Source organism: Rhinatrema bivittatum, chromosome 3 (assembly GCF_901001135.1).
Source record: "Rhinatrema bivittatum chromosome 3, aRhiBiv1.1, whole genome shotgun sequence".
Lineage (NCBI taxonomy): Eukaryota > Metazoa > Chordata > Amphibia > Gymnophiona > Rhinatrematidae > Rhinatrema > Rhinatrema bivittatum.
In genome coordinates this window covers 301,820,379-301,836,501 of record NC_042617.1, presented here as the reverse complement: position 1 = coordinate 301,836,501, position 16,123 = coordinate 301,820,379, and the positions used below count along the sequence as shown (strand labels likewise).

The 16,123-nt window shown below is 45.5% G+C and overlaps 1 protein-coding gene across 3 annotated transcripts in view; it reads right to left on the bottom strand.

Annotated features, from left to right (window-relative positions):
* Positions 1 to 16,123, bottom strand: part of CSAD (cysteine sulfinic acid decarboxylase) — a 108,061-nt gene that overhangs the window by 15,745 nt on the left and 76,193 nt on the right. For all 3 annotated transcript variants that reach the window (XM_029595062.1, XM_029595061.1, XM_029595060.1), the window contains exons 10-12: positions 14,360 to 14,424; positions 5,542 to 5,623; positions 2,622 to 2,821 (exon numbers count right to left, since the gene is read on the bottom strand). In XM_029595062.1, coding sequence (XP_029450922.1) covers positions 2,622 to 2,821; positions 5,542 to 5,623; positions 14,360 to 14,424 — 347 coding nt within the window. The remainder of the gene's footprint in view (positions 1 to 2,621; positions 2,822 to 5,541; positions 5,624 to 14,359; positions 14,425 to 16,123) is intronic.

Sequence of the window (16,123 nt, the reverse complement as noted above, 5' to 3'; positions counted from 1 at the left end):
AAACAAATACTTCAGTTCTGTGTTCACTAAAGAGGCCCCTGGAGAAAGGACCATTGCTAGTTAACAAGAAACTGGAGGGGAATGGAGTAGATGTAACTCCATTTACAGTAGAGAATGTATGGGAAGAGCTGTGGAAACTGAAAGTGGACAAAGCCATGGGGCCTGATGAGGTTCATCCCATGATACTGAGGAGGCTCAGAGATGTGCTGGCGGGTCTGCTGTGTGACCTGTTTAATAGATCTCTAGAAATGGGAGTGGTGCTGAGTGATTGGAGAAGAGCGGTGGTGGTCCCGCTTCACAAGAGTGGAAACAGAGAAGAGGCTGGTAACTACAGACCAGTTAGCCTCACCTCGGTGGTGGGAAAAGTAATGGAGTCGCTGTTGAAAGAAAGAATAGTGAACTATCTACAATCGGAAGAGTTGCTGGACCAGAGACAGCATGGATTCACCAGGGGAAGATCCTGTCAGACAAATCTGATTGACCTTTTTGACTGGGTAACCAAGGAATTGGATCGAGGAAGAGCACTCAATGTCATCTACTTGGACTTCAGCAAAGCTTTAGATATGGTTCTGCACAGGAGACTGGTGAATAAAATGAGAAGCTTAGGAGTGAGTGCCGAGGTGGTGGCCTGGATTGCAAACTGGTTGACGGACAGAAGACAATGTGTGATGGTAAATGGAATGTACTCTGAAGAGAGAGTGGTGTTGAGCAGAGTGCCACAAGGATCGGTGTTGGGACTGGTCTTGTTCAATATCTTTGTGAGTGACACTGCGGCAGAAGGTAAGGTTTGTCTTTTTGCGGATGACACTAAGATCTGCAACAGAGTGGACATGCCGGAAGGAATGGAGAGAATGAGACGGGATTTAAGGAAACTGGAAGAGTGGTCGAGGATATGGCAGCTGAGATTCAATGCCAAGAAGTACAGAATCATGTATATGGGGTGTGGAAATCCGAAAGAACTGTATTCGATGGGAGGAGAAGGGCTGATGTGCACGGAGCAGGAGAGAGACCTTAGGATGATAGTGTCTAAGGATCTGAAGTCGTCGAAACAATGTGATGAGGCGATAGCTCAAGCCAGAAGAATGCTGGGCTGCATAGAGAGAGGAATATAGAGTAAGAAATGGGAAGTGATTATCCCCTTGTACAGGTCCTTGGTGAGGCCTCACCTGGAGTACTGTGTTCAGTTCTGGAGACCGTATCTCCAAAGGGACAGAGACAGGATGGAGGCGGTCCAGAGAAGGGCGACCAAATAGGTGGATGGTCTTCATCGAATGACTTATGAGGAGAGATTGAAGAATCTAAATATGTACACCCTGGAGGAAAGGAGGAGCAGGGGTGATATGATACAGACTTTCAGATACTTGAAAGGTTTTAATGATTCAAAGACAACGACAAACCTTTTCCGTTGCAAAAAAATCAGCAGAACCAGGGGTCATGATATAAAACTCTAGGGAGGAAGACTCAGAACCAATGTCAGGAAGTATTTCTTCACGGAGAGGGTGGTGGATGCCTGGAATGCCCTTCTGGAGGAAGTGGTGAAGACCAAAACTGTGGATTTCAAAGGGGCGTGGGATAAATACTGTGGATCCATAAAGTCTAGAGGATGTGAATGACGAGAGAGGCATGGGGGTGGCTTGCGGGAATGACAGCTACTACCTGGTAATTAATACCCTTATTCAATAAACATACACATGGTTAATGTCCTTATTCAATAAACATACACACAGTTAATGCGATTCCAACATTGCTCTATGCTTCAATGGCAAGAGGAAATGTGGAAAAAAGGATTTGCATCCACAAAAAAGCAGGGGAGTAGCTTGCTTGTTACGGCGGTTACTACCCCAAACCAAATAAGCCTGATACTTCACTTGGAATACATATCCAGCACAGGTCACTGCTTCAACGGCAGGGAGAATGAAGAAAAGATGATTTATATTCAAAAACCAGCAAGGACTGAATTGCACAGGCTGGGTAAACAAGCGTGGGAGTAGCTTATTACGGCGGTTACTACCCCAAACCAATTAGCTAGATACTTCACTTGGATGCAGCTCCAGCACTGCTATCTACATCGATGGCGGGGGTGGAAGGGAAATAGAACCAAAAAGTTACTTAAAAGGGAGAAGAGTAACAGATAAGTATGAAAAGAAAGTGTGAAAGCTTACTGGGCAGACTGGATGGACCATTTGGTCTTCTGCCATCATTTCTATGTTTCTATATATTTCTGTGTAAGATAAAGCTTTAAGCACTTTCAGTGTGTGAGATCTAATTGGAATCAGGGGCAGTTATCAGGCAATGTAGCCCTCCACCAGTGGATGTATCGCTTAACTAATTGCAATCTTACTAAGAAAAAATTCCAGTTTAATGAATGAGGCCTATAATGTGAGAAATGAATGAGACTCTATCACAGGGTTAATGACATGAGGAATGAGTGTGATTCTCTTGTGCTGCATAAGATCAGTGATGTAAGTAAGAGAGACTCCTTTGTAAAGTATGTGGTTGGTGACTGATGTGAGCACCATGGCAAAATCACATGGGACAGGAATCAGGACAGTTGTTCTCTCAACAAGACAGCAGAACTGGGGGTGTCCAAAACCTGTCACTAGAATGCCTATCAGGGTTACTTTGTGAGGCTGAATGCTCTGTCCACCCGCTTCTCCAGTCCCTCAGTCCCATTTGCCTTCCACATCAGCCAGAGCTTCAAGCAGTCCACTTTCCGGCCACACTGGATGGATTTGTCACCTGTGTCATAGGAAATATCATAGCATTTGTCTGTCTGGAATAAGTAGGTGGCATTGGCACAGTGGCACTGCTTCAGAAGATCCTGCAGTGAAGACAAGATAGAGGGATAAGATTGCTAAGACATGGAATTGAGCAGGGAATGTAACAAGACATTTTCCACATCAAGGCCTGAGGATCTGCAGGCACATGCTAGGGTACGGTCTGCATGTCATTCTGGAACTCAGACACTACAGGCTCTTCCATATAAGCTTTCGTAAATGGTGTTGGTGGAGGGTTCACTGTTACTACAGTCTCAGCCTCTCCCAGTAGGTAGGGAATGGTGCAAGAGAATTGGTAGTGGGGAGCTCACAGCTCTTGCACTTGTAACAGTCTCTGCAGGCTGAAGGAAACTGCAGGGTGAATTCATATTTCTGTAGTGACTTTTAGTTTCATTATCAACAGTAAGTGATAAGATAGGAAACTTAATATTTTCTTAGCTCAACTCATGCACTAAGGGGATAATTTCCAAAGGGTCTTCTTTGGGTAAAAGTGTTTTACATGTAGACATGGCCTTTTACAAAATTGTCTGCCCAATATGTGGGAAAACTCTTCATGTGTGACCTTTTCGTGCGTAAATTCACTGGAATAGAGTTGGGGAGGAGGTTTGGATGTTACATGTATACTTTGAAACATTTGACAGAACAACTCGTGTACACCAAATAGCAGAGGGTAACTTGTGCGGGGTAGATTTGGTGGGATCATTTTCAAAGCAAACATAAAAGGCATGTAAGTTCGCTTTGGAAACTGGTGAACCTTCTGTGCGTATTTGCAGCATAAGTTATGCAGGATTACTCTCCCTAGCCATACTTCACGCTTCAGTCAACCTCAATTTGGAGATTTTGTTTTCAAAAAACAAGAAGGTGGAGCTCAGTGATTTGGGGTTAATTGTTCTTGCATACTTTAAAAATTAAAGAAGTTCTGTCATTATTTTGACTTCAAACAAATCAAACTGTAAATGAATCTTTAACTGTAGCTATAGTAGCACCTTTGGGAACAGGCTGGGAACAATAGATATATGGTACTAGGATATAAGGTTCTCAAATGTTTCCGCATGCATAGATACTATAAGTTACTCACAAAAGTCTGTCAAGATGGAGATCTGGGTTCAGTTTCCAAAGTGTCCCCCTCCCCACCAGCACCTCTGAGTTCGGAGGGAAGGAGGCCTAACCTTTTCTCAACAGATGCTCCCTACAGGCTGGACTCGAGGTGCTGGTCGCTACAATGGCTGGGCGTCGAGAGGTGATTTTAAGAAGGAAAAACTGAAATTCTTGCAAATGAAGGCTTATGCTGCCATAAAAGAGGCTAGATTTGATTAAGTTGAAAGCCCAAAGGGAGAAGGCAGAAACTGTCAGCTATGAAAAAAAGCAGCACAGTCTCTACATTAGTAGTAACTAGAATTCTTAAAATATGGACTCTACTGTTTCTGTGCTCTGTTCTTTCTTTTTAAGTGTGAATTCTTTTTTTTCTTTTAATGTGCTAAGAATCCCTTGCCCTGAATTCTCTATTCAGCTGGCGGTGCGGTATTTATGCATCAATGTGATACCTGAATGGGGCTTCGGAAAGAACTAGCAGAGCAACAGCCTTTCAAAAAAATCCTAAAATAAGGGGACAACCAGCAGATTTAACACAAATCCTAGAAAGTACTTTTTTTTTCACTTAGCGCACCATCAACTGCGGAATTTGTTGCCAGAAGACGTGATCAAGGCGACTAGCATATTGTGGTTTAAAAGAGGTTTGAATGAGTTCCTAGGCAAGCTATTGCTATCCTTAGTGTAGCAAGAAATACAGTAGTCCTACTTTTTGGGATCTGCTGGATCCTCGTGACCCGGACTGACCACTGTTTGAGACAGAATGCTGGGCTTGATGGACCTTGGTCTGACTCAGCATGGCACTTCTTATATTTATTTATAAAACTTATTAATCATTTTCCAGCCTTTACAATAAAATCTTTCAAAGCAATGTACATAGGCAATATAAAACAATAAAACAATTTAAAACATAACATAAAATAAAATAAACAATAACATAGTAAACAAATATCTATCATGCCATTTGACCATCCTTAATCCTGCCTCCAGATGTTTACTCTAATAACTTATCAAATAAGGTCATATCCAGGGATTCAAAAAGCTAAACCACTCCCAGATTTAATTTGAAAGCTCAGTTGTCATCAACCATGTTTTTGCTTTACACCAGAAGTGCATCAAATCAGTTTCCTGTCTGATAAACAGGTGAAGATCATTCCATAATTTTGGTGCGGTCATTGAAAAAGAATGATTTTGTAACCTAACTTGTTGAAACACTTGACCGAGGGAAGCTGAAGTTGAAGACCATACTGTGAATGTGTACTTCTAAGTGAATGTTTCCATGAGATCCTGATAAACATATGGGGTGGACCCAATCCCAGTAAAATCTTAAAGGTAAGTATTAAAATTTTAAATTTACATCATAGCCTAATCGGCAACCAATGCAATTTCACAAGAAGTTACAGCTGATTCTCGTCTAGAACAGCCCAAACTCAGTCTTGCAGCCATATTTTGGACCACTTGGATGCTCTTATTCTTAATACATTAATTAGTTTGTAGATATTGGTAAGTTGATGAAGCTTTCAAAAATGTCAAATGCCGACATGTTCTCATGAATGAAATATAAATTGGAGCAAAGAAGGAGGCATCTTAATTTTTGTTTGACTGACAACTGAATTATCTATAACTTCTTTTGCTAGAATTTGTCCATTTAAAGAGAAGTGTAGAGGATACTTACTGAGTTATCCTTTAGAAGAAAGGCTGCACACTGTAAACCGGTTGTCAGCATCTTGTGTGGATTCCAAGAGATGGAATCTGCTCTTTAGATGTAAGGGAGAAAAACAGAGGTATGGTTTTAGGCACAAACATTACACTTGTGTAGGGAGTGATTAGTGGAGAAGGCTGGGAAGCTACCAGTATAAATGAATGGTAAAGGAAACTTACGTTGGAATTTTAAATAATGTGTGCACTTGCACATGTATGTTTTAAAACTACACCTCCCATGCGTAAGCATGCACCTAATTTCAAGAGATTGCTTGAGGAAACATTCTTCGCATATGTTCCATAGGACTTTGTTGGTTTTAACACACCTATGTTGGCAGATTTAAAACATGCTCATGCGAGAGACATTCCCAGTTTTACCAATTAGTCCACCAGTTTGCCCAGTTAATATCGAGGTCTTCCAGACCCTTCAGGTTCTTCATCCTGCATGCTTCCCAGTTGACCGGGACCCCTGTAAGCTCTAAAATGCGAGATATACAGACTTGTCCCTCATCAGGAGCAGCAGTAAAGTTATGCAGCTAAATGGCAGATGCGTGCAGCGGCCTCCAGTTTTAAAATACAGAGTTACGCATGTAAGTGTTGGCCTTACCCCGGGATGCCTATACCCCACCCATGCTCCGCCCCTTTATTTATGATGTGCGCATGGGTATATACGCACGTACTTCCCAGCTTTTTAAAAATCTATATTGCTTATGCGCGGCCCACATACATGTATTTGTGGGCATTTTGTGTGCGCAACGCTTTTAAAGTCGACCTCTATGTGTGCTGTTACATTGCATGTGTGCTTTCACCTGCACAGAAGCTGGGCAATAATCAGAAGGCCATTTTACATATATATAGACATGTTTTTACCTAGAAAACTGCTGTCTTCTCATGTATCCCATGAGAAAATCATTTTATTAAATATCATATTCAATTAAGGTTGTTAGGCAATTTCTGGTGTGACACTGAGAGTAGACCTTAAAGAAACAAAATCAATCAATACATGTTCCATAAAGTCATTGCAAATATAGTTTTGGAATGTGACTGAAAGAGTGACCAAACCATCAAAGTAGCAAATTCTATATACAAAGACCTGGGACACACTGTTGCGTCAGTCGGTCTTCGATGGCTTTGCCCCGCCTACCTCTTTCTACTTTCAGCTCCTCCTGCTCATCTTGGATTGATGGCCGCTGCGGCGTCTGCTTGCTGTTCTATCCGGCGTCCTCGGACCGGCTTTGGTGCTGCCTCCCGCCATTCTCCTTCAAGGTACCTCTAGGGCGCGCGCATGCCACCCTCATCTTTAACTCTACATTGGCGCGAACCTCAGGGGCGTCCCCCTGTTCTGATGTCACGTCTTCCAGATTTATCTGCCTACAGTATTTGCTAGCTTGTTGAGTTAGCAACAGGATTCGTACGGATGGGATTCGCTCTCCGTTCCTAAGCTACTCTGCCACTCCAGCGCTATCTGGAACTCTTACTACCCTTCGGGGTACCTGTTCCTTGGGGGCCTCTCTGCTTCTTTCAGGTGCTATCAGGAAACCGGTACGGACTCCTCGAGGGCCCATGTTCCCTGTGTCGCTGCCTGCAACCTCTACCCTTCTACTTGGAAGAAATAACTTACAGTTACCATCAGTGAGTACAGATACCATCTCGCTCCACAGTACTGATTCACTGGAATCAGGTACTCACTCCTCGAGGGCCTGCTCTCTGCTCCGGTGCCAGACCTCTCGTCTAGTGGACTCTCTGTTACTGCTAAGTGAGTACAACACTATCAAGTCTCTCTGCTCTAAGGGATCAGGTACTCGCTCCTCGAGGCCTGCTCTTCCTGTCTTGGAGCTTCTCCTATTGCTACATTGGGACTCTGAATGTTAATCTTATTGTGTGCTCATAACTCTGTCTCTTTCCACTACAGCACTGCCTTGAAGACGATCCACTGTTCCTGTGTTCTGTGGGAGACGCGCCCAGCTGGGCTCTACAATCACTACTCACTACTGCCACCTCTGGTGGTCACTTAAACTGTCTAATAAAAGATTAAAATCTGTGTTTGTCTGTCCGGAGTCTAGCCTGACACCATGGTCCCTCACGGGACTGTCCCAGCTGAAGAAGAGAGAACTCGTGACGCAGCAGCATGATGAAGAGGCGGAGAAGAGAGCAGGAGGCCCTGAGTCTAGGTGAGAGTAAGCAAGCCACTGAATGTGAGAGTGTGCCTAAGTGTGTGAAGGAGAGAGAGCTACTGAATGTGAGAGTGTGTGTGAGAGAGAGTCTAGCATCTCTGATCTAGTAGAATCCACTGCAGTGGATAATGATGAAATCCTGAGCAATGGTTCTGATGATGAGTACCCCTATAGGTGATATCAAATCTCCAGTCTGTGGTATTACCACAGCAATAGTCGAAAGGAGAGAGTCGAACTTTCCTTCCATCTCCTTGGTCAGAGAAATAATGAAACTCCTCCCTAAGAGAGTGATTTTAAAAGCGTCGTGCATGCAAAAATGGCCACATAAGCATGCGTGCAAGCAATGTGGATTTTAAAAAGCCATATGCACGTCAAAAATAAGCGAGCGGAAAAGGGGAGAGAGCAACGCACATGTAACTTCATATTTTACAACTGGAGGCCACTGCGCACCTCAACTTATTAGCTGTGTAACTTTTCTGCTGCTTCTGCTGAGGAGCAAATCTATAGATTTCACATTTTAAGGCTTACAAGACAGGATGAAGGGTCTGGGTCAACTGGGGATGTGCAGGTTGAAGAACTAGAGGGGTCTGGAAGATATTTGAATGGGCAATCTGGTGGACTAACTGATAAAAGTGGGAATGTCCCTCGCACGAGCATGTGTTAAAATCCACTTACATATGCGCATTAAAGCCAGCAAAGTCCTATGGGAGATGCGCAAAGTAGATTTCCTTGAGTAACCTCTTAAAATTAGGCACATACTTACATGCAGTAGGTATATTTTAAATCATAACCACACAAGTGCGCTTGATTTAAAATTCAAGCGTATCTCTGCTTGGGCATATCTCATGCATGTTCCCATACCCGCATGGGTACGGGCACATATGTGTTCGTTTTAAAATTAGTCTGTAAGTCTGCGATTTGATCGAGCGACTGATGGCCTGGCATAGGCAGTGGGACATCCTCTTCTGAGACCAGGACAGGCTTCTAAATGAGAACGGGTGACTTGTTAGAAATAAGCAGCACCTTAGAGGTGACTGATTTTTCCATTAGTCTAGGGTGGAGTGAGTGCCCTGTTTATTGGCAGCAGCAGAGGCAACCCGACCCCTTCTCCACAGATCTAGGACAGCATGTGTAGAGCTGTGTTGGCAAAGCAGCTTGATAAATATGGAGAAATTTTCTTACCTGTTAATTTCCTTTCCATTAGTCCTGCTATACCAATCCAGCCCTGACAAGTGGGTTATTTCCCCCTATCGGCAGATGGAAGCAGACAATACTGTTTTCCTGTGTGACATCACAGCCATTACTTAGAAGGTGGTACTAGTAGCAGGAATCCAGTGTCCTTCTGACAGACCTCCTTAGTATCAGAAAATTCAAGTTTCAACCAGGAAATCTGAGAAGTTTCCCTGCATCCCATAACAAAAGAAAGGGAATAAGTGAACCTAGCGGAAGCCAAAAAGAAAATGTCCAACTGCTCTATACAGGAATTGGAACCAAACTAGTCTGAAAATGCACAGCTGAGCTTCCTGGGCGGGTCCTGGACTGCTATAGTAGGACTAATGGAAAGGAAATTAACAGGTACGAAAATTTCTTCTTCTATCTCATCCTACTACACCAGCCCAGCCTGACAAGTGGGACGTACCAAAGCTTCAATTACCTGGGTGGGAGGAAGCGAGGGTTGCCCAAAGAACCCCTGCTCCATAAGCTGTATCTTCCCGTGCCAGCACATCTAGCCAGTAATGCTTCCCAAAAGAGTTCAGGGATGACAATGTGGTCACCCTGCAAATATCCGCCGGTGCAAGTGCCTGCACCTCCACCCAGGAAGTTGACTGCATCCTGGTAGAATGTGTGTGCACCAAATCTGGAGGCTTCTTGCCCCTGAACAAATAAGCTCCGTTAATAGTCTCCTTTATCCAGTGAGCCAGAGTAGCCTTACGTGGACCATTAAATAGGACAAACAATTTGTCAGAATTGTGAAATGCGTTCATAACCTCTAAGTAATGCAGAATAAACTTTGGATGTCCCAGCACCTGAGGGACTGATCCACATTCCTCTCAGGAAAATGTTGAGAGGGAAATCATTTAATTGATATGAAAAACAGAATTTACATTAGGAAGGAATGACAGTATGGGCCGAAAAGACACCATACTGGATGAGATCACCAAGACAGGATCCTGGTAAGACAAGGCCTGCAACTCTGAGACCCGCTGCACAGAGCAAACAACAAGAAACTCTGTCTTCAGGCTTTGTTGAAGGATCTGTCACTGTTTTAAAGGCTCAAAAGGGGCCCTGACAGAGCTTTCAGCACCAAATTAAGATCCCACAGGGGAACAATGGGTTGAAAAGGGGGTTAAAATCTCTCAACTCCCCTCAAGAAGTGAGACATCTGAATGAGCCATTAAGGAACCACCCAACAGGCCTTGGCAGCATGAGATGGCTGCCAATTGTAACTTTAAAGAATTCAAGGCAAGGCCTTTGTCTAGACTGGTCTGAAGAAAATCCGGAACACTAGAAACACCATTCCTCTAGGGAGGACTTCAACTTCAGCACACAAAATTGCTCAACAGATGCAAGATACGAATATAAGCCAAAGATTTGGACCCTTTCCAAGACAGCAACAGCATAGCAATCACCACCGAAGAATACCCCTTCTTGTAGAGCCATTTCTGCTCAAGAGCCAAGCCGTAAGATAGAATGGAGCCAGATCCTCCATGATCATGGGCCCTTGAGCCAGAAGACCCTGTGTCTTCAGAAGCCAAAAGAGTCGGTCCACTTGCAGCCAAATAAAATCTGCATACCACAGTCTGTGAGGTCATTCCAGAGTGATCAGAATAACCTGGTTGTTCTCTAGCTCCATTCTCATAGCAGCCTGCCTATAAGAGCCCCTGGAGGAAAAATGCACAGGGCTGTACCAGGGCATCAGTGCCTATTTACCCCGCTCTTGCCGCTGGCTGCAGAAATGTCCTACCTTCACATTCTACTGTATTGCCATCAGATTTACCTGTGGATATCCCAATCAGTGACAAATCCAGTGAAACACATCTGGGCTCAACTCCCCTTCTTCTGGATCCAAGAGATTTTCGGCTCAGGAATTCAGGATTGCTGAGAGTAATCGTAGATTCCTCTCTGTCCATGGAAAGAGAAGGGATGATTCTAACAACACTCCCCGGCTCCTGGTTTCCCCCTGATGGTTTATGCATGCCACTGCAGTGGCATTATCCAAAAGAACCTGAACAGCCCTCACTCGAATCAGTGAGAGGAAGTGGAAAAGTGCCACGTGAATAGCTCTGGTATCCAGTTGATTGATGGACCAAGAAGTCTCTGTCAGAAATGAGCTCCCTTGATCCACCTGATCTTGATAAAAAGCCTCCAACTGGAGAGGCTTGTGTCCATTGTCGCCAAAATCCATGATGGTGTGGTTAGACTGACTCCCTTCAACAAATGTGAGAGAACGAACCATCTTTCTTGGCCACCACAAAATAAATGGAATATTGGCCATACTCCTGTTCTGATGGAGGCACCAGTACCACTGCCTGCAAGAGCTATAGTTTTAATAGGGCCTTGCAGATAGCCTGTTATTTGGCTGGGGCCAAGCAGGACAATACCATAAAGAAGTATCAAATAGGATGAAGAAGATCCAATGAATAACCTGACTGGACAATCTCCAGTACCTACTGGTCGGATGTTATGTGGATCCACTCCCTGGAAAACTCCCACAGGTTTCCCTCTATGGCAGGGGTCGGGAACCTTTTTGGCTGAGAGAGCCATGAACACCACATATTTTAAAATGTAATTTCATGAGAGCCATACTAACTACAACCCCCATCCTCCTGACCCCCCCTCCCCCCCCACCCCCAAGACCTGCCAAAAGTCCCTGGTGGTCCAGCGGGAGTCCAGGGCTCACAGACAAATCTTTAATAAAAAAGTAAAAATCTAACAAAAACCCCCCACCCTCCTGATGCCCCCCCCCCCCAAGACCTCCAAAATTAATTTACTACAACCCACCACCCTCCTGACCCCCCCCCCCCCAAGACCTGCCAAAAGTCCCTGGTGGTCCAGCAGGAGTCCAGGGCTCACAGACAAATCTTTAATAAAAAAGTAAAAATCTAACAAACCCCCCCACCCTCCTGATGCCCCCCCAAGACCTCCAAAATTAATTTACTACAACCCACCACCCTCCTGACAACCCCCCAAGACCTCCAAAACTAATTTACTACAATCCCCCACCCTCCTGCCCCCCCAAGACCTGCCAAAAGTCCCTGGTGATCCAGCGGGGGTTCAGGAGCGGTCCAGGAGCGATCTCCTGGACTTGGGCTGTCTGCTGCCAGTAGTCAAAATGGCGCCGACGGCCCTTTGCCCTCACTATGTCACTGGGGTCGACCAATGGCGGCGGTAGCCCCTGTGACATAGTAAGGCCATAGGGCCATTGACGCCATTTTGATTACTGGCAGCCAACAGCCCTTTGCCCTTACTATGTCACAGGGCTCCAGGGCCAAAGCAGAAGTGCCATCCATAACAGGGTCCCCCATAGGCACCACTGATACCAAAACAGAGGGTGAATCAAATTTCCTGCCAGCTCCTGCCTCACTGATCTCCTCAGAGCATGTGGAGGCATCCAAAATGGCCACCGGCTCTGGAGCCCATGCAGGTGGGCCCATTCGTTCCAGGGCCTTCCAGAGCCAGTGCGCCAAAGAAGGAAGTAGATGGAGAAAGCAGAAGCAATCCTACACGGGAGCACGCTCCACGACTCTCTTCCATCTCAGTGCATGCAAGACACATTGGACCTCTCTCACCCGCGGCCCAGAGGATCATGCAAGCTTCAGATCGGCAGTAACCACATGTAGACTGCTTCATTGGGCCTGTCTGCACCACCCGAAAAACCTTTTGCAGTTGCGCTGCACACCTGCGTCCTCCTGTTCGCGGCCACAGGAATGCTGACCATGCTCACTTGCAGGCAGTCGACGATGATGCTCTGCCTCTCCTGGCCCATAGCTCTGCAGACTCAATTCCGTCCCTTTTTAAAAAATTAAAAAAAAATTAATCTATGACTCAATGGCAGATAATCAAAGTGAGGTAATGAGGAGGGGGGGGGGGGGGCCCCATAGTGGGAACAAGGCTGAAACAACGAGGGCTCGGGAGGCAGGAAAAGGTCCTCTTAGCAGGAGACAAACAGAAAAACACTTATCAGTTCTCCTGGGCTCTTTTTTATTTTTAATTTATTTGCTCCCCAGGCAAGTTCAAGCAAGCACCCCCTTAGGGGCTGAGAGGAAAGCAAAGGGCTTGCACTTCTGGCCAAAACCAGTGGCCTGACCCAGGAGTCTGACTTCAGATCCAACACCAAGCTGCTGCACCAACCTGATCCTACCATCTGCTGGAGACAGAAAATAAGGAATTCCTGCTGCTAGCTCTACCTGCCAAGTAGCGGCTGTGATGTCCACAATGTTGTCTGCCTCCATCTGCTGGCAGGGGGGAATAACCCACTTGTCATGGCTGGACAGGTGTAGGAAGATAAGATGGAAAACATGTACGCGTAAAACCCAGATTTATACTCGGAGGCAGATATATTTTAAAATATGCGCGCGTAGTTGAACTCACCAGTTCGCTGATGCCTCCCTCAGGTCACCCAGTCTATCTACATTTCACCTAAGACCCTTCTAGTACTTCACCCTGAGCTTTCCCCAGTTCACTCAAACCTCCCACCCAAAAATAGCAGACAACCGACAAGTCCAATTGCACTTGCCCAAATCAATTAGCAGGTGTAAAATTGCACAAATAAGTTGGCTAATGTATTTGCATAAATCTCTTATAAAACAGCAACTTCCACATGTACTTCCTGACCCCACCCTGTATCGCCCCTACACCTCCCTTTCTTTCAGCCAGTGAATGCGCGTATGAAACCGAAATATGCACATACTTTCAATGTTTATAAAATAGCATGAACGCAAATACGGGCTACTTACTTGTATATATGCTAATTTTACGCATGTATCCCCTTTGAAAAATTTACTCATTAAATATGCTTTTAAGGGACCAAGAGTGTGTGATATTACTTTCAAGAATGCATGAACAATTAGATTTTTATTAAGCCGATCACCTTCATATCTTATCTGACATATTAAGAGAGTAACTTTTAAATAGCCTGCATAGAAAAATCAGCCAAAATGCCTGCAAGTTATACCAGTTTTCAAAGTGGACTTATGCGCATAAGTCTGTTTTGAAAACAATTCCATGAAAACTATCCTACACTATCCCTCCTATTTGGTGCAAAAAACGTTTCTCCTGAAAAGTTGCATACACACTGCCAGATTTTATTACGTATACATACATGTCCAAACTCCTCCCCAACTCCACCTCCAGGATCATTTCCGCTCAGTCTGGGTAAACTTATGTATGAACCTGACACATGCACACAAGTTTACCCATATATTGGGAGGGCAATCTTATGAAAGGCCACTTCTACAATTAAAACTCTATTTACCCTCAGATGTCCCTTTGAAAATCTGCCCCACTCCCCTTCACACTCCATTGCCTCATGCACAGATTTAGGGGCTCGTTCATTAAGCTGTGGTATCTTTCTGTAAATCATTAATACAGGCCTAGCGGGATGACTGTCTTACCCACCTCTCGATGCCATTCAGGAGGTAGCGGTGTTGCCTGGAGAGGAGAGTGCTGCCACCCCATGTGGCCTGTGAAAGAAGTTTAACAGAAAGAAAAATCTATGAATGTGCACTCCCTTAACAAATAATATGCACTGGTACCGTTCCTAACCCTGGTGCACAACTGATATGCGAGAAAATGCGCGCACAAGCTGTGCACACCAATCGGATACACAGGACGCACTTGCATGCACAGACGATCCTGTAGAGTGCAGCCAACCTGTGAGAAAAAGTGCACAAAAACACCACTGCGGTCTACCACGCAGCACACAAAAAAAGAAGCCTAACGGCGGGACCTAGCTCAACAGGCCGCTCAACTCACCAGGCTGCCCAGTTCCCCTAACCCCCATGGGAGCGGGAATGAACATCGGGATGGCGCGCCAAGCACGGAGACCGGAGGAAGTCCTAAACTAACCCCTCCACTCTGTCTTTGTTTCTTCTTTCCTTTTTTTTTTTTTTTTTTATATATAACACTTATGTGAGCTCAGCCCTACCCGGCTGACTACAGAGATGGTCTCCGGCTGCAGGGGGAGAGGGCATATGCCGTCACCGCTGCGCTCAGCCTCCTGCACCCGCTGCCTTTAAGCTGTACAAATAGCTGATTCCTTGCCGGCTAAAAAACCAGCTACTGGACCAAGGATTACAGCTGAGGGAATATGGAAATCACTTCAGGAATTCTCAACTGGGAGAGAGACCATTTGCTGTCACCACAGGAGAGCGGGGCAATTCATTTTCCTTTGCAAATTCTCCTTCTAAAAGCTGAAGCAATCTCCAGTAGGGAGATGCACGTCCAACATCTGCCGGAGTTGGAGAATACTGGCAGGCTGGGGTCACTGCAGGGGTATATATATATATACCGTGAGGTCAGTTTGCTCCATCTCCATCTGCTGGTAGAGGTGCATAACCCACTGGTTCTGGATTCAAGTGTCTGGATGCTAAGAAATTTTGCAGACTGATTTTCTAAAAACATAAGAATTACCATTCTGGATCAGGTAACAGAACCATCTAGCCCTGTCTCTGACAGCGGCAAGCAGCGGATGCTCCGAGGAAGTGTATAAGAGATGGGACATGTGCAGAGTTGTCCATCCAGATCCATCTTTATGTTGGAACGGGGCCTGGTGTGGTAATGAAATGCAAGGGCCCTCATTTCATTATCGCACGAGATCTCTCTCTCATCCCTGCTCGCTTTCACCTCTTTCTCTTCTTGCTCTCTCCTCTCTGTTCTCACCCCCTATTCTCCCTTCTCCCGCAAGCACCCAACCCCGCTTTCACCTATCTGTCTCCCGCTTGCTCTCACTTCTGCCCCTCTTGATCTCATCTGTTCCTGCTTTCATCCCTTGCTGTTACCTCTCTCCTCCACCTTGCTCTCTCACCCCTCTTGCTCTCTTTTTACAGCAGAAAGCATTTCTGAGCACTGCTGCTTTCCCACTTTTTTTTTGCAGTTGATAGCCTCATTGTACTCACCAGAACTAGTTGGCTGCAGTAGCTCAGCTGAGCTTTCTCCCAGTTTCTGCCCTGCCCCTCCTGTCCCGCTGCCCACTGGATGCCAGTGTAAGGGGAAAGAGGCCATGCTCCTGGATCTTTCTGCCAAACCTGCACAGGCATTGGCTGTGCTGCTGCTCCTGCTGGCTTGTGCAATTGCGACTACGACAGGGTCCCTCCAGCCATGGGCCCAGTGCAGTCGCACTGTTCATACCACCCTAAAGATAGGCTTGTGTCCAGTAGCCAT